Source organism: Trachymyrmex septentrionalis, unplaced genomic scaffold, assembly GCF_001594115.1.
Source record: "Trachymyrmex septentrionalis isolate Tsep2-gDNA-1 unplaced genomic scaffold, Tsep1.0 scaffold74, whole genome shotgun sequence".
Classification (NCBI taxonomy): Eukaryota; Metazoa; Arthropoda; class Insecta; order Hymenoptera; family Formicidae; genus Trachymyrmex; species Trachymyrmex septentrionalis.
In genome coordinates this window covers 1,082,032-1,108,438 of record NW_017305927.1, presented here as the reverse complement: position 1 = coordinate 1,108,438, position 26,407 = coordinate 1,082,032, and the positions used below count along the sequence as shown (strand labels likewise).

General features: G+C 37.3%; 1 protein-coding gene across 1 annotated transcript in view; it reads left to right on the top strand.

The window, feature by feature from the left end:
• The window catches only part of LOC108753992 (protein lozenge-like), a 39,952-nt gene that overhangs the window by 10,764 nt on the left and 2,781 nt on the right, over window positions 1-26,407 (top strand). The window contains exon 4 of the mRNA XM_018495987.1: window positions 6,785-7,096. Coding sequence (XP_018351489.1) covers window positions 6,785-7,096 — 312 coding nt within the window. The remainder of the gene's footprint in view (window positions 1-6,784; window positions 7,097-26,407) is intronic.

Here is a 26,407-nt window from a genome sequence, read left to right as displayed (position 1 = left end):
AGTGGTAGGTGGAACCCGGTTTAAACGAGGGACTTGTTTACATCGTTTAAGCTGTCGGTTCGAGGCAGACCGGACCAGGCAGATCGGATCGGACGTCGCGTCGCCGACCTACTGGCCCTTTCGAAACCCGAAAGAGACGCGAACGAACGCGTGTCGCGTGGCACGGACCGTCGCGGAATAGAACACGCATGACGACATATTGCATACACGGGTTTGGCATCGCCGATGGCGTGCTTCATCGACTGGCACGCATCAGGGAGACAATCTATGCAGCAGCAACCGGCGTACGGACGCCGTCGAGCAAAACAACCGGCAGCGCTTTCATTGTGCTGCCAACAATGCGCGACGCCCGATGCCCCGCAGACACCTGCCGGCTCTCATTATTGCGTGCATAATCGCAAGCTTTTTGTTATCGAAAATCATCCCTCCGCGTCGCACCCCGTGTCACCCCATAGACCCCAATGTGGCCAATAATCGAGCAATTTTCGTAATTCACCGCTTCGTAGCATCGGCAGCGAAAGAGTTTAGAATAGCGAATCTTTCCTGTCCTCCAGGAAGAGAGGCAAATCCGGTAAGGGCTCTCTCTCTCTCTCTCTCTCTCTCTCTCTCTCTCTCTCTCTCTCTCATTCAATCCACAAGATAAATTATAGATCTGTTTTTTTTATTCCTAGAACTCTTATTTTCGCCAAATGTCAAACACTATACCTATCTCAATTTAAGTTTAAAAGTGCATACTTTAGTCACAAAAACCTTATAATACATTCCACGTTCAGATTCGAAATCTAACTAAGTAGTATTCATTATGGATACATTCTTTGCGGTGTTTTACGATGCTTACACATCATTATTATTATTAAATTGACGATCAATTTTATTTGTGATATTACTTTTCCATCTTTAGTTCAGGACTGCGTTTCAGGACTGCAATGGTCGTGTTTAGCGTACAGTTTGAAAAAATGGAAAATATATTTAAAAAGTCACATAGAAATATTATTATAAAGAGAGAATGATTTATTTACTGAAGTATCTAATAGTTTTGGTAGATACAGATCTGAAAATAATTTTGTCGAATCGTCGAAATAATTATCAGAATTTCATGAACACGCTGTGAAAATTATTAACGTTCCATCAGCCAGTTTGAACGCTCTATACTGAAAAAAAATGGTTTGATCAAACTAATAAAAAGAGCCAACGAGAAACCACCTTGATGAGACTGTTATTATAACCAGAAATTCCGTTTTTCCTTTAAAAAAAAAATGCCATTCTTATTCATTGTTAATTTAATCAGAACATTTTCTTCAGCGTACATAATTATTTTCAGAGTCCAATAAAATTATCTTTAGGTCAGCAGCTAAATTTTTTGATACTTCATAAAAACCATTCCTTCCGTAGGCACCAACCTTAACATGTTTGCCGGTGCTTTATTTAACTGATTTATAAATATTCCGTTGGGAAAAAAAAGAAAAATATTTTTGATAAAACATGTCTAATCTTTCGTTTCGGAGAGAGATTAGAACGCAAGGTGATATATATATATATATATATATATACTTTGACTTTTCGTGACAGACGGATCAATGACGACGAAGTAGTGTCCAAGTAATTTGTCAGTTGCCAATAACTGAAACGATAGCAGCAACAGCAGCGTAACGCAGAACGGATCGAGCGCGGTATGGATAAATCGAGAACGGGAGAGGCGTCCGCGAAACAAAGTGGCCGCTGCCCGTCACCGTGGCCCAAAATCATCGAAATGCAAGCGAGCGAAACGATATCGATGGATGGGTGCTGTCAGTCAAAGGTCGAAATTGAATTTGCTTCACTTCGTAATTGATCCATATTTGAAATGTCGTCTATTAGTAGCATGCCATAGATTCACGAAATAATTTCCCGTTTTAATACGATCGACGAGGCAACGCCTGGTATATCACCAGGAATGAGCTTTATAAGTTTTATATTTTTGTTTAATAACAAGCGACAAAACACCACGTGATGTTTCTTTTTGGGAAACTCGCGAGACTCCGTATAGAGATTCCGTATAGTGAGATACACGAGAAAAGTGCCGATCCGTCGCCGCCGGTTCGATGACGATTCGTTGATTTCTTGCTACCGGGTCAATCAATGTTCCGCTTTATCTCTACAAAATCGTACGTTCGCCAATCGACATTCTCTTAAATATTGTTTTCGAGAAAACCGATAGCGACGAAAAGGAATCATACGAAGCAATTTCGGCAGTCGGCGGCCGTCAATCAAAATGTTAAAATTGGAACTGGGCTACTTCGCGATTGGATTCCCTCGTGGCCAACTCTTGATCCTGATACCGGTCAGAGGAAGGCTCTATCGGCGACCGAAAAGTCCGATTAAAGACCACCTCCTGATAAAAGCGACGTCGAAGAGTGGCGGATCTAGCGGGGCTTCCGCTCGAGTATACAATCGTGAATGGCAGTCTCTGGAAAAGTTACTCGCAGTTATCGTTACGACGATCTGAAATCGAGAGCGGATGTGCACGGATATGCGAAGTACGTTAGGTGATGTAAAAAAGAGAGCAAAGGAGAATTGAAATCGAGGAAACGTTGCACTGGTCTGGGCACTACTGGCGTCAAGGAGAACGTAAGACGGGCGGAGGGAGAGGCCCCGTTATTAGAGAGGAGGAAAAAGCCGCGCTGTTTCCGTCCTCCCGGAGCCGCCACACTTTGATTAGATAAGTCCACCATTCGTGCCGTGGAGATTGGAATTATTGCTCTCTCCGTTCTACCTTCTCTCTTTTTCGCTCTCTCTCTCTCTCTCTTCTTATCCGTGCTTCACAAGCCGGAGAGGCGATTGATGAAGGTGTTATATCACCATCATTCTTGTTTATTGTAATTAAATGTTTTTCATACGTCTTTTCTAACGATCTTCTAGCATCTTCTTTTTCTTATATTTGCATTCTTTACTAACGCCAGATTGCACTCGTCATGACTATATCATTGTGTTGATAGAAAATCAGTACAGTTTAGTATTAACAACTTTCAGTACAGCATTTAAAACATTTCTAATTAAAATAACGTTTTAACTGAAACAATAAATACGCATAACTTCACTTTCTTTCCCTGTTATATACTTCTCAATATGTATTCAATTACTTAATTGAATACGTATTATTCATTAATAGCTTTCAAACTGAATAAACGTTTTATATTTAGCAATAAATTAAAAAACAATTTTATTAAAAAATAATATTTATTTTTATAACAGTTTTAATATTTTGTTAATTCAACTTTGGCTTTTATTACTGCCTTTTGAAGCACAATAATAAATTGAGGGCGCTTTATACATGCAATGTTAAAACTTTCATGAAATTTAATATACTTTTAAGTTACACAATTTGAACTTAATTTCGTGACATTACGTTATATTTATAACTATATAGAAAAGTATATTTGTGTACATCTGTATGGAATTTCATAAAATTTTATGAAAAGTATGTTAAATTTTATAAATTTAATGCACACGTTCCATTACATTTAAGTAACTACTGTAACTTAATTTTCAGTTAAATCACTTTTAATTTTGTTTATAACCACGAGCTTCACTTACATATAAAGGAAACTCATAATTACATTTCTAACAGTGTATGAACAAATCTATTCTGTAAAACTACGTCATAAGTTTTTAAAATTCAAACATTGCAACTCTAATTCTAATTTTACTTGCGTCATTTTCTATCAATGTGGCTATACTTTCAATAAAAGACGCTTGAGAAATTTAGAGATGATTCGGTGATGTAGATGAAATCGCGTTACGAAATTTTTATGTATGGATTCTTTGCACACATGTTTTTTTAAGCGTTCATTTTAATCGAAATTTTAGATACTTCAATATGAATTCTTTCGGTTTATATGTTTCTATGTGAATTTTTAAATATTCCAGTTTTTCAAACTGCGCACTGATCACAGCCAATCTTGAAAATGCAGTCTTAAATTAAAGATGAAATAGTAATATCACAACTTAAATTAAAGTGATAATCAATTTAATAATAATGATGCTAATAAACGTCTTACAATTAAAACAGCGCAAAGAATTTATTGCAAAAAATTTGTGTTATCCCAGTCAAAGTTCGAACTTAGATCTGAAATGTATCGTATTACAATTAATCTTATACGAATCGAATCAAAGAGAAAGAGCATTTTTCCTGGCAGAGAGAGAGAGAGAGAGAAAGAGAGACCTCTTTTTATTGAGAATTATTTATGTCTGTCCCCCAAAAAATTTCTCAAGCATTCACTTTTACTGAAATTATAGCTGCGCTGATATACACGAATAATATTTAAATCTCGAATATATATAATATTTAATATCTCAATATCTATCATTTCTACTTTCTGCAAAGAATCCGTACATATCTAAAAATCCCACAACGATTTCATCTCTATATATCATTGAATCATCACACAGATGTCTCAAATTTCTTCGAACATCCACTTTTACTGAAAAGACTTTACAGTAGAAGTTCGTGTCTACCGTTTGACCTTTCGCGAGAGCCTGAACGAAGCAGAGGGTACATCGACGGGCCCATCGCTGCGTAACGTTCCGTACGTTTGGGGCATTATCGGCGTCCGGTACGTGAGAAGTCGTGGGATCCGCGCGGGGCCCTATACACGGGCCCCTCGCTTGTAGTATCTTCTGGCGCGGGCCGATCGTGGTAGTCGGTAGCAAGGAATAATCTTGTAGGCATCGGTTCAGAGCACTGAAGCTGACCATCTGGGCTCGCCAACAATTTCGTGCAGTTTGTGGTCGAACTTTATTTGTCGTTCGCCCTCGTGGCCGGAGGTGTTTCTCTCTCTCTCTCTCTCTCTCTCTCTCTCTCTCTCTCTCTCTCTCTCTCTCTCTCTTTCTCTCTCCCCCCCCTCTCTCTCTCTCTCTCCTTTACCTTCGTTTCCCCATCTTTCTCCTCTTCACTACCTTACCTTCCTTTTCTCTCTCTTTTTCTTCCTCTTCTACTCTCGAAGAATAACAATTTGCGCCTAGGCTCGGCTTCTCCTTCGTGCGGAAACTGTTGAAGGAGAGAAAGAGATTGCGAGAGAAGCATGGGAAAACGGTGAAGGCAAACGTGCTACTTTTGTTACCTATCGATAATTGATAGATTTCAGAGTTTCTGAATTGTTTCTCTTTTTTGGGTACCGGTATATAAATATTAAAAGTCTTAAATGACAAAGATTAAAGACAGGAACACAAATTCTTCTATAACGTAAAACGTATAACCCCTCAATAGAGTAGCAAGCCTTAAGCTATAAGAAATTGATCGATCATAGATTTTTCTTCTCACATTCGATTGTGATTGATCAATTTCTTAAGGCTTAAGGCTTACTATTCTCTATTGTGTTTGCGGGGTAAAACATAAAAAAATCGACCAGTCAGAGTCTTTTATTTTATGGAAAGAAAGAAACTGAAGGATTTGGATTGGTTCATTTTCTTATGCATTATGCGTTATGCGTTATGCAAGACTCTATGCTTTCACCCTAATAGGTTTTCTACAATAGGTTTTCCATTACTTAAGTTCAAATCTTAAGAAGTCAACCAACCATAGTCGATTATTCTTCTCACATTCGATTGTGAGTGGTAAATTTCTTATGGCTCAAGACTTAAAGCTTAGGTAATGACTTATTGTAGAAAGCTCATAACTCTTGAGACACGTCTGAAAATGTATGTTACATTTAATTCTTGTCTCATGCCATGCGTTTCCTTGAAATGAATTTTACACTTTGGAAAGGTTACTTCTTAATGACCTTTGTAATTTAATTTCAATATTTGTCAGTTAATCTCTGTAATCTCAAACTTTTAGTACTTACATGCTGATGTCCGTAGAGAGACAAACGAAACTTTGAAGTCTATCAATTGTCCCACATCTAACATATTTCGTCTATGCACCGTCCGATTATTGTGTCCGGGCTTGTGCACGTGCCGAGCTTGTGCACGTGCCGAGTCATGTGCATTGTCGTGTAACAATATGTATCAAGCGTGTATTAGGATCCGACGTAATAGGGAATCGGAATACCCACGTTATGTATGCGCTGCGATACTTGGCTCGAGATTCTGTCTATCCGTGAGGTCCCGGATATGCGAGGAATGCTATTGAAGTCTATCAAGGGAAGAGAGGTCGAGTTTCTTCATTATCCTGTTCTATTGGACTAATGACGTAGACGCGCACTGGTCAATCTGCCCGATTTAGAAATTCCACGTGTCCGAATCGTGTCAAAGCGACAAAAAAATCCAAATTACGTCTAAAGAAAATATTTAAAGTGCGTCTTTTGGAATTCTTCGCGAAGTTGCGATTTGTAATAAAAAAGAAACATTCGAATTCTTTCACTTCTATTTCTATTTCTTTCACTTCAAGTTTTAATCTTAATTACTGATTGCTCCGAAATTTCTTTAAACTGGTATTCACAGGTGAACCTATTGGTATCACCGGCAAAACTTTAAATTAATGTATCTAAAGTGTACGTAATTTATTAATGTATTTAAAGTGTTTATATAATTGAACGATATTTTTTCATTGTAAAGATCAAAATTCAAAAAAATAAGATTATATAATTTAAAATTAGATAAAATTGTGAACAGCATTTGTAATAAACCATTTATCAAAATCTTTGGCACATAATTAGAAAAATGTTCGAGTCCATTGGATTCTCGAATATCAATTAGGGCTTATATTGATTAAAATTTAAACGACACAAACTTACAAACGAGCAGTACGAATAGTACGATCACAATGTGTATATACATATGTATGTAGTGAATAACTCTTTTTCAGGGCAGCAACATCAGCAATTCCGCGCACTCGGTCTAGGACAAAGGCCCTTCCTCGACGCGCCGACCTCGTTCAGATCCCACTTGCGAGAACTCGAATCGTTCGGAAGGAATAAGCATCACCATCATCACAGCAGCAGTCACTTACACGACCAGCAGACTGGCAACAACGTCACCACGAATTCGGTTAGCGGTGCCTGCACCAACCCCAACAACACCGACCCGACCGCATCGCCGGCTTCCAGTACACACCTCGGGGCTACTGGCGGCTCTTCCGTTCATCAGGATTGCTACAAGCGTAGTCCTCAGCACGGCGGTAAGTTCTGATCTTGTTGTTGCCTATTTTAAGTCGCTCTGATAATTCTAAGTCAATCCCTGATTTGTTTTACGTGAATAGTTAATATTGCACAATCTCATTAGAATTTATACGTTAAAATTGAATAAATAAAATGCAAATGTTTTTTTTTCTATTTAAAACTCAAGCAAACAGCGCGTAAATCCTCATTACGATACAAACGAATATGAATCTCTCTTTAACAGATCTTTTTAAAAAATTAAAAAATATTACACAATAATATTGTTTCGATATTACATAATTTTTTGTAGACGTTTCTTTTTTTTTGAAAAGAAGAAAAAAATTTTTACATTTATTGACAAGAATTGTTTTAAAGATATATATTTATTTTATTTATTGTGTGAATGAATTTTTGGAAAAAAGCTTTCAGGAAAGAACTGTTTGTTTTGTTGAAGTATTTAAAAATATAGCTGGATATAGATCTAAAAATAATTTTTTTAGACCCTCAAAATAATTATGTAAGATACTAAAATTAGTTGCTAGAGTGTTAAAACTTTTCGTAGCACTTCAGCAATACTTATGATTAGTTTGGTCCTAAAACAACAAAATTATTTATAGATCCAGCTAAATTTTTAAATACATCAGCAAAACTGTTCTGTCCGTGTTGAGTATATGGGATGAGTATGATGGTTGAGTACTCTGGAGTAACATTATCGCAGAGATTGGTGCTTGTTTATAACCTAGTAAAAATTTACATACCGCTGGTCTAAGTGTTAAAGTAGAAACAACATCTTCCAGTTTATTTGCTTCTTTGGCTTATGTGATGAATATCACAAGCGTGGTGTGCCGCTATCATCATCTTGCTCTCTTCGCACAACATTCTTCGCAGAGAGCGAGTCGAAACGCGTTCTACCCCACCCAACCCTTTGTCGCGAGAGGGTGAAGAGGTAGGAAGAGGTGGGAGATGCCGGAATGGGAGAGAAAGAGAGGAGATCTCTGCCGTTTCGCGAGGTAATAGTTTCATACCTCGTTCCGGCTCTGCACCCTCTAATTCAACGTAATAACGACATTCAACCTGCCGTTTCCATCTCCCTCCTTGCCGATCTCTCTCGATGCACCGTTGCGTCGCCATAGCACGAGGAAAAAGTGTCCTCCTCCTCGTGGAAGAACGTCATCGGTCATGGATATCGAGACCTCTGCGAAGATATTTTCCTTCGCTCACAAAATTTTTCCGCTCGACGAAAATTTTCTTTCTGATAAAAACGATAAAGAATCATTTGAAAATTACCGCGGTGGCGCTTTAAGTCGTTCAATTACGGTAGAAATTCGTCTAGCTGGCAAAAAAGCGATCGTTTCTCTCGCTCGACGACGACAGAAGCTATCCGTGCTCCGCGTCTCGGATAGCTTCGGATATTTCGAACTATCGAGATAATTTAGGATGCAAAAAGGCGGGAAGGTCGAGGCAAGGCACTTTATTTCTGCGCGGCTCGTCTCGCATCAGCGGTCTCGACCTGATCAAAGTTAAGTAGACGCGCCTCTGGCTGGTGAGACCTCTTTGAAGCTACGTTGCGGTTTCTCTTTGCCCTAATCTCCTCCTCCACAACCCTCGGCTTCCTCGTCTCTTCTCGCCCTGCGATCAGGTCCTCCGTCACCTTCCGGACTGAGAGACTTCTCGTCACTCGAGACACTTCTATGGATCGGCCATCGTAATTAGCTTGTTTATCCGCGCAAAGCTTATGATTGCACGAAAGAAAAACTCCAAAGAATGTAAAACAACTCGTTAGCCGCTTAGAGTGTAAAAGGCCATCAAGGACCAGACTAGTCAACGACACATCTCTCGCTTCAACTACTTTTTCATAAATGGCATAAATGGTTTCGCAATCTCGATAAATATTCCATTTATCGCTCATTCGACACTCCTTTCCTTCTTCGCGTCTCTAATGAGAAGTTCCTAATTTCGATACACCAGACTCTCGCGGTGTAAAATGACCAAGCGCGTCAGTGAATGTAATCTTCTCCCTCTCGTCAGGCTCGGAGGGAAGAGAGGTGGAGAGCTATCCGTTTTGTCTTTAGCAGCCCCTCCATCTTCAGATAATTCTTCTCACTCGATTCGGACTCTTTCTGCCGACGGCACACCCGACATGCCCGTGCACTCACGTACGACTCACGTGCACGTCTGCGTAATACCAGGGATCGATCGGTCTCTTCTCGATCGATCCGGAGCTGGATCCATGTTGTTTTTGCCCTTCGCTCGCGCGATTCTTCCTTTTATCTTCGGTTCGCTTCGCTTGCGACGTTACTGAATCAAACCTATTCGCCTCCTCCTCCTCCTCCTCCTTCTCTTTCTCCTTCTCGCCTCTGCTCTCCGTGACTTCGTCATCTCATGATTGCTTTCTAAATCTCACGTACGTGCCGGAAAGTTCTATAAGAAGAAGTGAAATCGCTAAAAATCCTATCAGAAGTATTAGAGTAAAAATGTAATAGCGGGTAACTATGTGAAATTGATAAGATTTACGCTTCGATAGTTTAGAAAATAAAATAGAAATAAGAAGAGAGTGAAAACATTTTGCACAATTTTCCTCGAATATTGCAGGATAATGCGACAATTGCTTTCTGAGCGTATCGCAATTCCATGTGTAAATTTCGAAGTACAAATTCTTACTCCGTATGCATTGTCTTCGCTGAAGGAGTAAACGCCATGTCGGTTGGGAGGTCCCTAAGTGAAGAAAAAAGAGAAGCGAGCATTATTTCTGTCTCTTATAATATAACCGTGTCCGTTTCTCTTCCTTGCCCCGCCGAGTCTCATTTCGAGTCATGATCGGGGTAATGAGGCCCCGCGCGCAGTGGCAACGGACCGAGTAGGTACCCAAAGAGATGATGCGAGAGGAATGAGAGGCGAGAGAAGGGAGGAGAGGAGCGGATCTCTCTCTCAAGTGATATCAACGTGAAAGGAACGGAGAGGAGTGCCTGCTTGAGCACCAGGAAAAGGAGAAACGGGCGCGGGCGAGGAGGGGGTAAAACGAACGGTGAAGCCACGATGTTGCCGGCATAGTAGGGGTAAGGACGCTGATTATGGGGTGTCAAACAATCATACTGATTGTATATTCTGTGCTGACTCCTTCTGTCTGCCTCCACGTCTACTCGTATAAGTTGCAAGCGAACTCTCGTTTCCCGTCTTCGTGTCCTTCCTCCTTCTCGTCGCGCAGTCATTCTCTTCCTCTCTTCTCTCTGGCAAGAGACTATGCAGAGAGAGAGAGAGAGAGAGAGAGAGAGAAGGATTGTCCGTCATGCCTTCTAAGAGGTTCGTTGTTGGAGAAAGGGACGAAAACTACGTTTCTCTAAAGACGCGTCATGGTGGTTTACGAAGAGGAAGTTATTTATCCGGCTAAGATAAACCAACAGTCGAGTAAAATTAGAAAAATCTGCCAGATGGGAAAAATAGATAACGGGTTTTTGAACTGGAATCTCATAAATTTTAAAAATATAAAAATAACAAAAGAAGATACTTCGAAAAGAAGAAAGAAAGAAAAATATCAATGAATCTTAATGAGAAAAAAAACAATCATCTCCTCTCTTCCTCTCCCTTTTTTTCTGTTAACTTAATTGCCGAGCTTCTCGTTGTTTACATACTGTATTTCTTCGTATACCTCTATATATTTTTCATTCAACTTTTACGTTCTTCTTTTTATAATTCTTGCCTTTTATCGCTTTATTTTATTTACTTTGTAAATTACTCTTTTATTTTCTTTTTTTTTTTGTCATCATTCCTTGCTGCATGTATGTTCTTAGAGGGCTTTTTTTGGTTCTTGTAACAGCGCAAAATGCTCTATCTATTTACTTATTTATCTCTCTCATGATTATGATTCGCCGGCATATTTTTCGGCCGTGCAAACGATTGACGATTTTTACGTGCGGCCAGTTACCGGGTGGTTAGGGTTAAGAAGCGTGTAATTCGCGTTGCGAGCTTCGTCCCCGGGAGGTGCGCGCAAAGAATCCAGGAGCAGCTTGTCGCGAGTTAGCAAGAAGGGAATCATCTCTCTCATATCCCCCACCCCCCCCCTTTTGCCGGCATATTACTCGCCGGCGAGAAAGAGACAAAGAGGCCGCGGCTGCACCAGTCCAGCAGCACATCTCTTGGCTCTTTACCTATTTACCAGGGATGCTCGTACTTTACCTAGAAGATATCCAAAAAGACGACGAGCCACGCGGGAGAGCAACGTTACACCGCTGGGACCGAGATATTCAGACAGAAGAGGAGCCTCTGTGAAAAGAGCGTTGAGAGAGGAGGGCCCGATCTCGCGATTCCCACGTGCCTCTGCAGCTACCAAGAATGCGGCTACCTTTCCGGCTGTTCCGCGGATTTTTTCCACCTACTGATTGTCCTACCGTGGATCTCGGTACCCAACTTCTCCGGCCTTCATGCACTTTACTCGTTAGTACTTAGAATGCTGCCGACGTGGCTTAATGGAAGCCTAGTGCGTGCTTGTACGAGATTATTACGCCTCCTTGCTGCTACTTGCTGCAGCTGGCACTCTTACTTAAACGTTATTTCGATGTTCTTGAGAACAGCACGATCTTATCCGTGTACGTATTATACGGCGAGTCCAATTCCAATATCTCATTTTAACCGACATCCGATTGCCGTAAATCCAGTGAGCACAATCACAATTTTATCTCACCGCATTGAAATTATTAAAAATTCAAGGATGTAAAAAATAATTTAGTTACTCTTTCACATTATTATGAGAAGATATGGCATTACGGCTCTCAATTTACATTTTACACAATGACATTGTTGAATATATAATCAATATTTAAATTTGAAACTTAAACTACATTCAAGTCAAGGGCGTTGCTCAATCAATTCTAGATTCCAAGTTAAATATTTATCAGGACATTATTCATGTGGCGACACTGCATAATGGGACGAGGAGAAATAGGAGTAACGTGATTTTCCATTGCAACAAATTTAAAAACTTTTGTTTTAAAAGACACAGTCTTTTGTATCTGAATACAAAATTGATAAAAAATAAAATATTGCAAAACGTATACAAATGTATATACGTACGCTTAACTTCTTGTACATAGATTAGTAGTAGAGAGTTGTCGACTTATCGAATAATTTTCATATAAAAACCTCGAAAAAGAGATCGAAGAAGAGATTTAATATATAGTATAATAGTATATTTCTGTATACAGAAATTTGTATTTACTATTACACACGAAAAAAAAATGTTTGGTTGAATTGGAATTCTGATTGAGACTGAACGATTAAGAATTTGGATTAAATCTACTAGATTTCTGATTAAATCTACTAAATGTTGGTTGTTTCAACTAGAATTTTACTAGATTTAACTAGAATTCTGAACCATTCATTTTTTTTCACCAAAATTCTGTAAGTTAATTCAAACCGAACATTTTTTTCTGTGCGTTTATAAAATTACTTATATTTTTGAAAGGTATAGAGCTTCTTGTGTGAAATGATTATCTTTATAATACAGTAGAGAGCATTGGATTACGTCCAGTTGTTCGAAAGTTCCCGATCCGAAGTCTACCAGCCCCCGCGAGAAACAGGCGGATAAGGGTTGCTTTTCTTAAACAGGGGAAAGGGAGTTGCGAGGCAATTAGGAAAGTGTCACACACACTCCTATCGCGACTCACCCTCGCAACATGGCGACCCCTATCATGCTCTATCACGAGGTTATTAACACGCGCTAAATCGTCTATGGGACGTGAAAAGATCTATGATACACTAAGCAGCGTTCTTAGCAAGTTAACGCATTTATTCAGCTTTCTTTACAATTTTCTTAAGATAATTTTAAATGTTCTATACATAAAATTGCATTGAGTCATACATTAAGTTATATTGAATAATGATACGTCGAAGATTTGTGCGAAAAAAGAGACTCTCGAAGTAAATACAATGGATTATCGCTGTCGCACAGTTTGAGAAACGACGACGTAAACTTTTCTTCTTTGCAATTTGCACTTCTCTATAAGAAAGCAAAGTTCGAACCTTGGCCAACGAGTCTTCGATGCCTACTAAAATGACAAACGCGACCGCAGAACTTAATTAAACTCGTAAATCCGTCGGCACCATCGTAGACTTCCACCGTTGTTGCGTCTCCTAGTACTTATTTACCTCGCAATACATTCTGTAAATGGCGTCCTGGCCAATTAGAAACGTCGAATGCATCACGTATTATACCTGCGCGAACCATATGCTTATGGCTGACTCTTACATTGCTACTTTGCATGAAAAAAGAACTTAATGCTAATATGACTGCGTAATGATTTGATAATAACATCTTTATAAATGCTTTGTGACCACATTGTAGTAAAAAGCGTTTCTAGATTTCTCACCATTCTATTCATTTAAGGAATCTTCCGTCAAGTACAAACAATTTTTTCAACAAATTAACATCGTATATTTCTACGATTAAAGAATTAATCGATCAATTTTGCATCAAAATTGTGTTTACTCTAATTGGTATTTGCAAATCCAGTCATTTTTTTTCTACGTACTTGTAAAAAATTGTTTATAATAAATATTTTTCAACTTTAAATAATTTTAAGTTACTGATTTTTTTTTCCCTCAGATTTCACCTTCAAAATAAGAAAAATTATTCAACTATGTTAACTTTAAGCAAAGATTTAGCATTAATTTAAAGTATATTGGACTCGCGAATAGTTAAGAAAGTTTCAGGACGAATACCAATTAGGATTAAAAAAGAGAGTTAATTGGAGATTATAAAATGAAAAAGTCTTATCTATTATTTATGCGCTTCGGAAACATTTCTTTAGAAAAACTCAAAGAAAGAATTGCTCTTTGGTGGATTCTAACATATTCGCTGGTCTCTGAGGATTCCGAACGATCTCGAATCTCTATTGAGAAATCTTACGCCTTCCGCAAAGTGGAATTTCAGAAATCCTCCTGCTCTGTGGAAGTGCCCGGTGGAACTTTATCGCCTGACGGTTTATCGCGTATCCTGGTGGTACAACATCCTTCGTGTCCGTCCAATCAGGCGCGCACTTGGCGGACGGCTTAAGGAAACCCGTGGCGACCGCTTAGCCCAACCGCGATAATAAACAGGGCAGCCGTGCCGTTCCGTTTCCACGTATTCTTCATGTTACACGATAGGGACTAGGCGAAAGACTTAGCCGCAGATAGGCGGAAGCACAAGCGATTCCTTTCCTCGCCTTCTGACTTCGAGTCCCCAAAGGATCGCTGTATCTCCTGACGGCGATAAAGTCAACGAGCGTGTCTGACTAGAGAAACCTCCTAATTAGTTCTACTAGTGAAGTATATTCATGGATTTGACGATAATCTCGCCCACCTGCGGCAAAAAAAATTGAACAATTGCGCTAAAAGATGGTCCCTTCTCTTTAATCCTAGAATATCTTTATTTTCTGACACTGTGAAATCCCTCGGAATTTGCACCGGTGTTAGAATTTGTTAATAATTTTTTCACTCGACAATTGTTCCCTTATTTCGAAAGACACGAAACGTGATTTTCGATATGTTATAGTAAATTAATTAAGTAAATATTACTCTAAACCATCAAAAGTAAATTAACTTTATAAAATTTAACTTTATAAAAAGTCATCAAAATTTTCACAACTAAAGAAATTGTTTTTTTAAAGGTTGTGAAACGAAAATGATACAGATGATACTTAATCATGTTAAGAATATCATTTTTCTTGCCGTTATAAATTGATTAGTTAATAATTTTTGAACAAAATTGAAAAATAGTTCTTCTCCTTTTTTAGGAAACTTAATTTTTTTAATTTCTACTTAAAAATATTTCACTTATAATTGTTAATTCTCTTAGTTGTGTCACTTTTAAAGTAAAGGAGCAACATTTGTATGTTTTTGTCGATTAAAAAATTAAAATAGATTCTAATATAAATTTATAGTGTTAGATATACGATGATAAAAATACTTCCTTAAATACGACGATTGAAAAATGCATCACCAATAATGCGCGACACGTACCTCGATAAAACGTCCGCTCGAAAGGGCAAACTCGATCGAATCAAACCCTTTGCTCTGATGCATCCACCGTTTTCCCACGCGATCGACGCGAGTTCCAGACCACTGGAGACAGACTATTACTACATCCCACGTTTCTTTCTGCTCACGCCTTTCTCATTGTCGTGTTTATTGCCAATTTAACTTCCGGTACTCAGATCTAAAAAAATCCGTCATTAATCCAGATTAAGCAAAAAAGCATCTTAAAAGGCATCTTTACAAACTCTAAGATAAGAATTTTTTTATTAGACAATAGTTTCCAACACGTTGCCTTCTAGTTTTATAAATATTTCTAAAAGCGGGATTTCTATAAGAGAGAGCGTTAAAGTTACATCAAAGTTCAATAATAATGTGACTGTAGCATTAAAATTTTCTTTTAGACAATCGTTGAAATCTCCGTAGATAAAATGGAAAAGCGCACACGAAATCATTGGAAGATGATGCGGATTATGCAAGGATGAGTGTTCAATGCCGAAAATCGAGACGTCCCTCAATCAAGAATACTGATTCGAATCGATTTGAGCTGATCGAGGAGCGATCTCGAGCAAATCGATCCAAGGTTGATTCGCTGGCTGAAATCGTAGAAAGAATCATGTCGGACGAGCGAAGCGAGAAAGTGATTCACGGAGATCGGGATCGTCATTTTACCGAAACATTCGTGCACATCGAACAAAAAAACCTTGAAATCCTATCCCAATAAAAACAGAGCTTTTTATTTAAAAATAGTGAACAATTTCTTTAATTAATATGTTATTTTGAGAATGTCAAATATTTCGCTTTTTTAAATTTATAACATTCGTATACCTATATAGGCACAAAAAAAATCTTTGGAGGTATCTCAATAAACACCGAGCTTTATTTTAAAATAATGAACAATTCCTTTAATTAAATATGAGTCATTTTGAGAATGTCACATATTCCGCTTTCTTTAATTTATGATGATAAAAAAACTTCTTAAACGTCATTCGCGATTCATGCCGTGTTCCTTCCCGTTACTTCTCTAAATCGTAAATAATCCCAACCTTTGCCGGCGGATTTAAAGTTCCACCACGTTCCTCGTAATCGTTGCCGTTCGCAGAAAATATTCACAATGAATTAGCATACTCTTATTCGGGCCGCTAGGAGGAAACTTTCTTCCCAACTTAACGACTTTGATTTCATGAATCATATTGAAGATATTAAATTGATCGGATAGTTCACGGTTAGTATTGACAATGAGTCACGTACCTCAAATATGTTGTTCGCTGGTTGTTCATAAGTATACTTTATAAGTGTATCTTATTTCATCATAAATTCCATAATGTAAATTCGGCATTTAATCTCAAATGTCAGCAAGCAGATTCCATGCGCGCCAAAACAGTGTCGATCCTTTTTCTTTACACGATTTTCGTATCTACACTACCGGAAATATCACAAATTCCAGTGTCGTCATGATTCCGTCGTAGCTCCCGTACCCGTAATCTCGGATAAAAGATCTTGTAACTGCGAGTAATCGACGAATAATCCAGTGAAATAGCTGATTATGAAGTTCGGTATTTCCGAAAGATATACACATCCGTGTAGATCTCGCCATGTACCGTCGGCAAATTTCATGCATCTATAGATGATCGGGGTACCTATAATTGAAAAAAACACGGGAGGCTCTTTGTGGGAAAGAGGAACACTAAAACGGGTGAACGGAAGTACCGAGGCGAGGTAGACGAATTAGGATCAGAGGAAGCCCATGCTCCCAGTCTTTTTTTCCTGTACGAAATTCCTGTACTCGTAGCATCACCGGTACACTGACTCGATCGTGTCGACGGAAGAAAAGAGAGGACAGGTGAGAGAACGAGAGAGAGAGAGAGAGAGAGAGAGAGAGAGAGAGAGAGAGAGAGAGTGAAGAATAGAATGGATACGTAAAGGGAAGAAGAGAGTACTCTCGCGGAGGAACAAGAGAAGAAAAGAAACGAGAGACAAGACAAGAGAAGGTGGAGGAGGCAGTTACGTGATCCACGCTCGAGAAGGCACGGCTGCTTCCTTTCGATCGTACCATTTTGCCTCACAATGTTACAGGTCTCATCTGTCCCTATTTATTTTTTAATATCGGCAATATATACCAGTGAAGAATTTTCCGATATCCGCCTGTAAATTTCACCATTTTATTTATTAATAATTGACTTTCCGGTATATCGAAATTTAACTGACAAACGTAATAACTTTAATCTATGAGAAAAAAGAGGTAGTGAAATTTTTATTATTTATTCTTCTATATATATAACTGAAGAACGTTCAGAGATTCAATGAGTTGTCTAACTCGGACTTCTCGTACGGGATACATACGGGATAAGGTGGCTTGAAACGTGAAAATGAATTCGTACGTGCGTGATGATTCGCGGAAAAAAAGTCGTTACGGACGACGGCAATTTGTCGGCAAAAAATCAGCGAGCATTGTCGTGACAGAATTCAGCCAATAAACAATAACGGAATCGAAGACCAATCGGCAACGACCCATCTGAAACGTCGACCTAGCGCAGTCGAGCAAGAATTCTCCGAGGCCCTCTTCAACTGCACTCTTTTTTACTCTGAATTAATTGATAGCCAATCAGCAACACGACTTGAGCGTGGTCAATTGATTAACGATCTACTACCGCTTTCGCTGATACTTCAGTTAGTTAGAGACTATACTGCTATATTAATTCGCCGTAAAAACACAGAATTATCATCGTCAAGGAAAAAGTACTTTCATGCACTTTCCAAATGAAAAACAATGTATAATTTCACTGAGAATTGCACAAACTGCGTGAAAATTTCAATTATAATAATAATATTCAAAGTCTACCTATAATAATATTACTATGACATGACTAGTTACTGCAAAATATATATTTTATTATAGAGAGTTATATTACTATAATACCGTAAAGTTTAAATCTTTCGTTGTAAAACGTAATAATAAATAAAGATACAACAATAATATCACTCTGAGATTATTACTTTTATTAGAAAAATCTGAAAATGGGAAAGAAAATTCGTCGTCGCTATATTTGAAGGAGGGCAGGGCCACCTACGCGAGTTCCGTCGGCCCGGATCCTAATGAAAGGCCTTCCGTGACCCTACCGTGCTTCAGTACAAGGAATTTGAGTATACTGATTTAGACGAATCCGGATGAAGCTCGAGTTCGAGCTGAAAGATTGTAGAGTCTCCAGCAGAGAGAACAAACAAGAAGTTATTCTGGGAAGTAGCAGTGTCATTGAATGAAAGGTCTCCTTGATTTATCTGATTCTTTCTATCTTTGCTGCACTACTTTCTTGCGCGTTCCGATGTGCTCTAGATTCATTTAACAATCGCAACCAAGCTAAACGGATTTATAGAAAGTCTTCAAAAAATACGGAATATTTTCTTGCTTTATTTATAAAAAGCAATATATTCGTTTCGAATTAAAGAAACACGTACATGACGGACGCTGTTGAAACGTCTCAGGGGGAAAAATGATCCCAAAATTACGTGAAGAAAGGATCGCTGAATACACGTACGTATACACGAAGCGTACTGTTACCTCAATTATCCTTTCCGTCGCTTTTCGAAGACACAATAAATAACCGGCCTTTCAGAAGCGAAAAAGGCGTAATTGAAAGTCGCTTCCTTTCAGCGCCCACTTTTGAGGCGGTCCTGTGGAAACGTTTAGTGTACAAAATTACAAGTAAACTCCGGAAACTCGTTCGCGAAATCTCACACCGACGTTTAGCAGCGGAACGATATATTTTCACCTGAAAAGACAATAGTATTTACTTGTTAGAGAGTAAATGTTCTACTGAATATGTTCAGAATTTGAAAAGTCATCAGTGTATTAGTGATTATTATGATATTTGTCAATAATAACGAGAAAATGACAAATTAAAAAGAAAAAGTTAAATATTTTGTAAAATAAGTAAAAAAACATATACTTTGATTGTAAAAAATAATTATAATTATGAAAAAAAAATGTTTCTTTCATGTATTGCAAGTCATATTACTATTCATCAATAGGTTGTCATAAACGCTGTCTAACACGCTTCAGACACTGAACTAACAAATAAAGCTTCCTCTCTTCAATGTTTTCTTTTTTCTATGTTTAGTTATTTTATCGATACATATTGTCTTATTTATTAGATGAGTTAGCTGTCGTTTTGTTATTTTCGTTATCTTTGACGAAACTTGTGTAAGTTGAATTAAATTTTATATACATATATTAATTTAAAGATTAAGCAATGTTCTGCATTTATTAATAATATATGGTAATGCTTTCATTTAGTGTACCAGGAAACATAATGATTTCGCGAATGTAAATTTCTGACATTGAAAAGGATCCGAACTAGGATCGAAACGTTTGGAATTTGTATGAGAGATTAAATAGAAAAAGAATAGTTTACACCGAGATCCAGCGCTTACAAAGCATTAATTCATTGATCCGTTCATCTTCTTACCATCTTTTAATTAGGACATAGTATCCACATTTTTGAATTTTTTGAAATATTGTACTGCACTTGTCTAAATATATGTTTCTTATAATTATGAGAAATTGAAAATTTCAATTTAAAAAATTTTAATTTAGTTGTTGGTGGAATCAAGATGGTGTAATACTACATTAATTAAATTTTACTAAAGTATTCATTTTTTAATTTACGTGTTAGTACTTTTCGATCGCCGACAAAACAAAGTTTCGTATGGCTACTAATTTTTTTTGTAATGCAATTTTATTAATACAGTCTATAATATAATTATTTATCAATACAATTATTGATCAATAATATTATAGAACTAATTATACTTTTTTATTAGTTTAGTACTTGATACATTTATCTTATTTTTTATGACAATTTATTACAAATATGATTTAAAAGTATAGCAAACAGCGAAATGTAAAGATAAATAATAAGATGTAAACGTGCAAATTGTGTGGAACATAATAAAAAAAAACACAATCGCGTATTCTCTTATCAAATAAGTCAATATAATTCAATTTTTATTAACACTTTCGTAAGATGTTGCACGGAACGTGATCGAGAGTTTTTATGTAATCTTGACAAGCAATTATTACGATACTATGCGGTTGAAGTTAAGGCCTCGGTATTTCCGGGCGCATCGATGGAGCTCGCCATTCATGCTTCGTTCTTCATTCATCCTGAAAATTGCGCGGGAACGTGCGAGCAAGAGGAAGATGCATGAGAGAGATAATCCTGACCAAGAGATGATATCCAAGAAAGGCACAAACACCAAAGTGCGCTAGAAGAGAAAAGAGATGAAGCAAGGAGCTGAGAAAAAGCGAGAGGGGAAGAGGCAAATTTGTCGATTAGTTCTTTTTCTCAGCACCTAAACCTGAGGCCCCATTGTCCGGGCCAGGACAAATTACGGCATGATGCGTGCGTGTGAAACACAGGGGCCCAAACTTTGCGGCTGGCGCGACGTTACGCTAAACAGATTTCCTTCTCTTACAAATTCGGAACCGGAGAATTGAATGGAGCGTCCAAGAACAGCGAGATAAAGGAATGCACTGGGGATGAATGGCGATGTGAATGAGAACGGGTTGCGAAAGAGAGAGAGAGAGAGAGAGAGAGAGAGAGAGAGGGGCGAAGGAGAGAGGAAAGGCGAGAGAACGCAAACCGAGCGAACGAAATTACCGGCGATGGTCATTGAAGTCGAGCAGCGCGTGAAGCAACAGCATTGTTGATCTCGGTTTCTCGCAGGTTGAACCTTCGGGTTACTGACTCCTGCAGGATCTGTCGATCGAAAAGAAGAGCGCGCAATCGAATTATTCTGAGTGGGATCTGTCGATACTTTGTATTCCTTTTCTTACGCACCAATTTTAATTTAATTGAATCGAGGCCGTCAAACGAAATAAATGCATGTCCTTTTTATAATGTTGACATAGCATACATTTTATATATCTCTTTTTTGTCTTTGTCATCTACAATTTATTATTATTTTTTTTATTTTCCTTTTAAATGTATGTTATCTCGAATGTTATTGCTTTAATTTGCTGCGGTCTTTATTTCAGATTTGTTATTTCTCTTTATATATTTTTGGCACTTTATTATTTTGTTATTTCACCTATGTAAGTATATGTATTTACTTTTATGTTTATTGTTAGCTTAAACTTCGAAACAACATTATGCTGATGCCTCACGTTTTAAGATGCATTTTTTCTATTTTATTTTACACTTTCTACACATATATTTACTTATATCTTATGTTGTTTGCACTTCAATACTTTATTATAATATTATAATTATAATTATAATTATTATTAGGTATTAGCATTATATAATATATACTATATAATATATATCATTATTATTATTTTTTTTTAGAGGGTAATAAAAGAGATATTACAATAAAATAGTTTTACACATCTAGTCCTTTTTCTAATCTTGACGTAGCACAAATTCAACATATCTTCTTTATAAGATAATGAAAAAGATATTACAACAAAAGTTAAGTTTTACGTATCATTTATTTGCTGCAACGACACAACACAAAAAACAAAATTTTCCAGAAAATAAGTTTAAAGATTTCAAATCATCGTTAAAACTGTATACTATTAATAATTCGCAATTTTGATGTAATGACAGAGGAATAAAACGAGTAGGGTAAATGAGTAGAAATCATGTAGAAAATTTTCAGTCTTCTGTTAATTTCGATATTTTAATATTTTCTCTCGATCAGACGTACGAGATCGAAACAGCATCGGACAGATCGGGTCTTGCTGAGATCTCGTCGTCTCCGAGAAGAAACACTATCCTCGAGACAGGATACTCGGTATAAGAAGAAATCGTTGATGGTAAGCGATACGCGCGAGTTTCCTGAGCGCGCGTATGCATAAGACTTCTTTCGTTCGCTACGTTATGCCCGGTTTATGTGCCGACATATCGACCGATATATCGATCGCATATAGACAGACTTGGTTCGACGTTGTATTAAGACGACGCGGCAATATCGACTTACATTACACGACCGAACGAGCATCTATCTCGGTGGGAACCGAAGCCCCACGAGCTTCTTGAGTTCTTCTTAACGGTTATGATCTCTCGGCTCGCCCGAGATTCTGAATCCTGCTCGTGTCACGCTGTGAAGGATGAGGCACTTAGACAAGACGTTTGTATTTCCGAAGATGTGCACAGTAGCAAAGTAATGGCGCGCGCGCGTTAGGCAAAGTAAATCCGTACATTTTCTCCCTAAATGCTGCTGACATAAGTATAAAGTTTAATGAGTATAAAGTTTGATTATATTTTTTTTCGATTTTTTTATCCTTATATTTGACATTAATAACGAACAACTTGAAAACGGTATTTTAAAAAGTATTAAGGACTGATTAGCATCTAATAGCCGATTTTTCATTGATTGTATCATTGTGCGTAACATAATATCTTGTTTAACTCTACTACGATAAGGCGAATTAGTATTCGCTGAAAGCATGTCGAACTCACGACATCACTTTCCTTTCTCGCCTCGAATAGCTTTAAGGAAAAGTTTGACAGGAAAATGTTACCTGACAGGAAAATGTTGATATCTAACTAATAAGGAAAAAAAAACGGAATATGTTTTCACGAATGTAGCAATTCCAAATTATGCAATCATCGGTGCATTATGCGATTAAATATACAATTTAATTCCAATTAGCTTAATTTGATTTACGCGTGCATTTAAAAAAATGTTTTAATAATACTTTAATATAACAAAACGTGTACCAACAAGAATGACACTTTGGTGATATCAAGCAGAATTTCTGGTTATCATAATCAGAAATGAGTTGTTACTATAACCAGAAATTCTGTTTGATCTCACTAAAATGTCATTCTTGTTGTTGGTGCGTTTTATTGGTTTAATTAAAACATTATTCTCTATGTAATTAGTAATTTGAGACGAGAAAAAGTTTGCTTTTTAAATTGCAACATCAATTGATAATAAAATGACTGCAGTGCAACTTCTATGCAGGTTGCTAATATCAAGGTTGCAGGCAGTCACGATCGTCTAAGCCGGATCTCTTTTCTCGGAGCGCGGAGAAGAAATCTCTGAACAATCTTAAGTCGGTAGCGAGAAGATGAGGTCGATCGAATCGCCGGATAGCGGTAGCATTGCGGAGTGAAGAGATGAAGGATCGAAATGGTAGAAGAGAGCGGGGGCGGCGGCTAGATGGGAGGGAAACCGAGAAACGGCGAAATGACGGCGGTCGATGGATGGTTCGTTAAGTAGATGGCTGGTCGGAGGACTAAGCACCAAAACCACCTCACTGTGGTTTCACACCCGCGGAGTGAGAGAGAGAGAGAGAGAGAGAGAGAGAGAGGGGCTGGAGAAAGAAAGAGAAAAATATAGGACAGCAGTAAACAACTCGGAGTTCCTTTGGTCAGGACTCGTATGTTCCTTCGGCCACGGGATCGACGACGACGAGGCTGCGATCCTCCACGAAGAAGAACAAGAAGTCGCCTTCTGAGAATTGATCACTGGAGAATTGACAACGCGAGCATTAGCGTGACGACAATGGTCAGCTGTGAATGGTCAGCTGCGATGAATGTTAAATCAACGATGATGACGACGAAATAGAGCAGCGTGACGTCGATCGTTAAATTATTAATCGAATAACGATGGAAAATCCAATGGAAAGTTCGAACTGATTTGCTCTTATTTTTGTAGATCGGATTTTACGCTCCTCATTATGCATAGATGAAAGAGTGGATTTTCCTATGCATAGGGGAATAAAGATGTAAATGACGTAGCTAATTTACATTTAATTATTTGTCATTTAATCGATATATTATACAATAAGTAATTCAATCCACGTTTAACCTTACCATAATATGCATGAATATTTTTTTCATCAGGTTACGAAATCTAGCAATTAAGAAATGCGATTATTGTATTTCTCGAGAAAGTTTAAATTTAGAATACCGCACTGAGAGAAATGTTCTAATTGTACCAACAAGAAATATAAATCAAATAAGTTGATCAGAATTTTCTGATTATATTAATTAGAATGTTTGATAGATTTTATTGTAAGTGTCTGATTTGTATACCTTTCTTTCAAAAGTCCAATTAATACGATAAGACTTTTCCAATGTATTTACTGATCTGATCTGTTATTTATTATAATATAAAAATAATTGCAAGGACATACACATAAGAGAATGATTAAATGCATTATACGTATAGGATAGTGTTAATTGGAAAACGACAAATTTGAAAATGTCCGTAAAAAAAACAGAGGACGTATGGTCACCGTAATAAAGCATTGTTAGACAAAAAAGGAGGAGCGGAGAAGAAGAGGATAAAAAACGATCCTTCGTTCTGAATGGAATAGGACGTTATTTTTCTTTTCTCACTCGTCCGCTCATAGAGAATCATTCGAGAGAAGCGGACTATTATCCAACAGATGGTTCTGCCGACACCAATCCGAGTAGAGTGTTGTGTTAGTGCCTTTGTTTTGTTACCGTTGTTCCGGTAATTGCGGCAAATACACGGCCATTTTCGGTAATCATCCCCTTCTGCACCCTGCCTGATCGTCCTGCACGGCGGTCCTCTTTGAGAATTTCGAAACGACCTCGACCTTCCGCTTAGTAGGCGTAACGACAGTTTTGCCCGAGAACTGATCAGTATCGACCTCGACCTCACCTCATAATAGAGCTCGGCCGATTTGGACGATATTCGAAACTGTATCATTTGTACCTGTCGCATATATCAATGGCTTGAACTTGTGGATCCCACACTGAAAGAAAAGATTGGCTGAAGATACGGCATAGCACGTTTAATTACAGCAGCCTTGATTGCGTTAGCCTATCCGCAATGTTAGTATAGGGTTTTTTTTTCGATAGGCTACAACACAACCAAAAATTGACTGCTGCAGCTAATTAAAAATGCCATATTTTACCATCTAATTTGCAGCTAATCTTTTCTTTCAATGTACATATTTCTAACAAATAGAACACTGGCCTAAGAAGAATAGCATGGGAATTCCCTAATCTATCATCAACAATTAATTGCAAGCATCACAAAATAACGTGATTGATGACGAATTCTAATTAATGTTGTTACTAATCGACTAATGGTAAGCATGACAAGTATATATAATTACTGATAACGACGAATTCCAGTTAATATTGCTAAATAGGGGAAACCTTAGAGAGATTGTAACAAATTCGCGAGAATAGTATTTTACATATATTTTCTATATAAGAAGACAGAGGTATTCCCCACACGCATGATAGCTTGCATGCGAAAACAGATAATTCCGACTAGTTTTATGTTAATTTTCCTCAAAGCGTGAATAAAACGTTTAACAGCGATGAGATATAATTATCATTTGACAACGTGCTATTAACAAGAGATTTTATTAGAAGTCTCGCAATACAAATTATGTATATCGTAATCTTACAGAGATAACGATCTCTAAAAAAAGACAGGACAGATAAATTTGCAATTTTCTGTTAAAAAAGATAATGATTTCTAATACAAAGGACAAGACTTTGATAAATTTACAATTTTTCATTGAAGAAATTTAAAATATTTGTCTAAAAAAGTAATAAAAAGTTTCAATTTTTCTATAAATTTTTGAAAGTTAAAATTGTTTTTAAGATTATTGAGTTTTCTGTAAGAGAAATCGTACATTTTGAAACTTCTCAATGATCATAGTGAAGGGATTCCCAGAACAAAGTGAATGGTGAATACCCTTGAAAACCGATTTTTATTATTAACCAGTCTTCATTCGTCCAGTGATAATCATCAATGTTTTTACCCACTGATTTTTCCTACTGATTTTTCCGATTAGAAATTATACCTGTTACATATGATATATTAAACGCTAATGTCAAATAAAGATCATCTGGGTCAATCTTTGATTTTTTTAAATATAAAATTACATAAACGTTAAAAATTATCACAAAATACTAAAAGAATATATGCAAAATATATACAATATACAAAAGTTAAATTTTATAATATTCTATCAAAAAATCCAAAATCAAAATCTAAAAAAAACGAATATTTTCACCAAAAGACATTTTGGGATATTTTATAATTCTACAATGTCTTTCTAGGTGAGAATAAAATAGAGTGGTATATAATATGTGTACATTTTAATTAAATGAAATGTTTTATCGCTTCACACATATGAGACAATGACACCGAAAAATTTCTCCGAATCGTATATGATTCATCGCATTATTATTTTTTTCTCTATCTTTCTCCATATTAAGAATGGTTTTATACATAATCCGGATACATGATACTTCAGAAATCCCAATACTTATGATGGTATGTCCCAATAATAGCCATAATACCAGTAATATTACTAA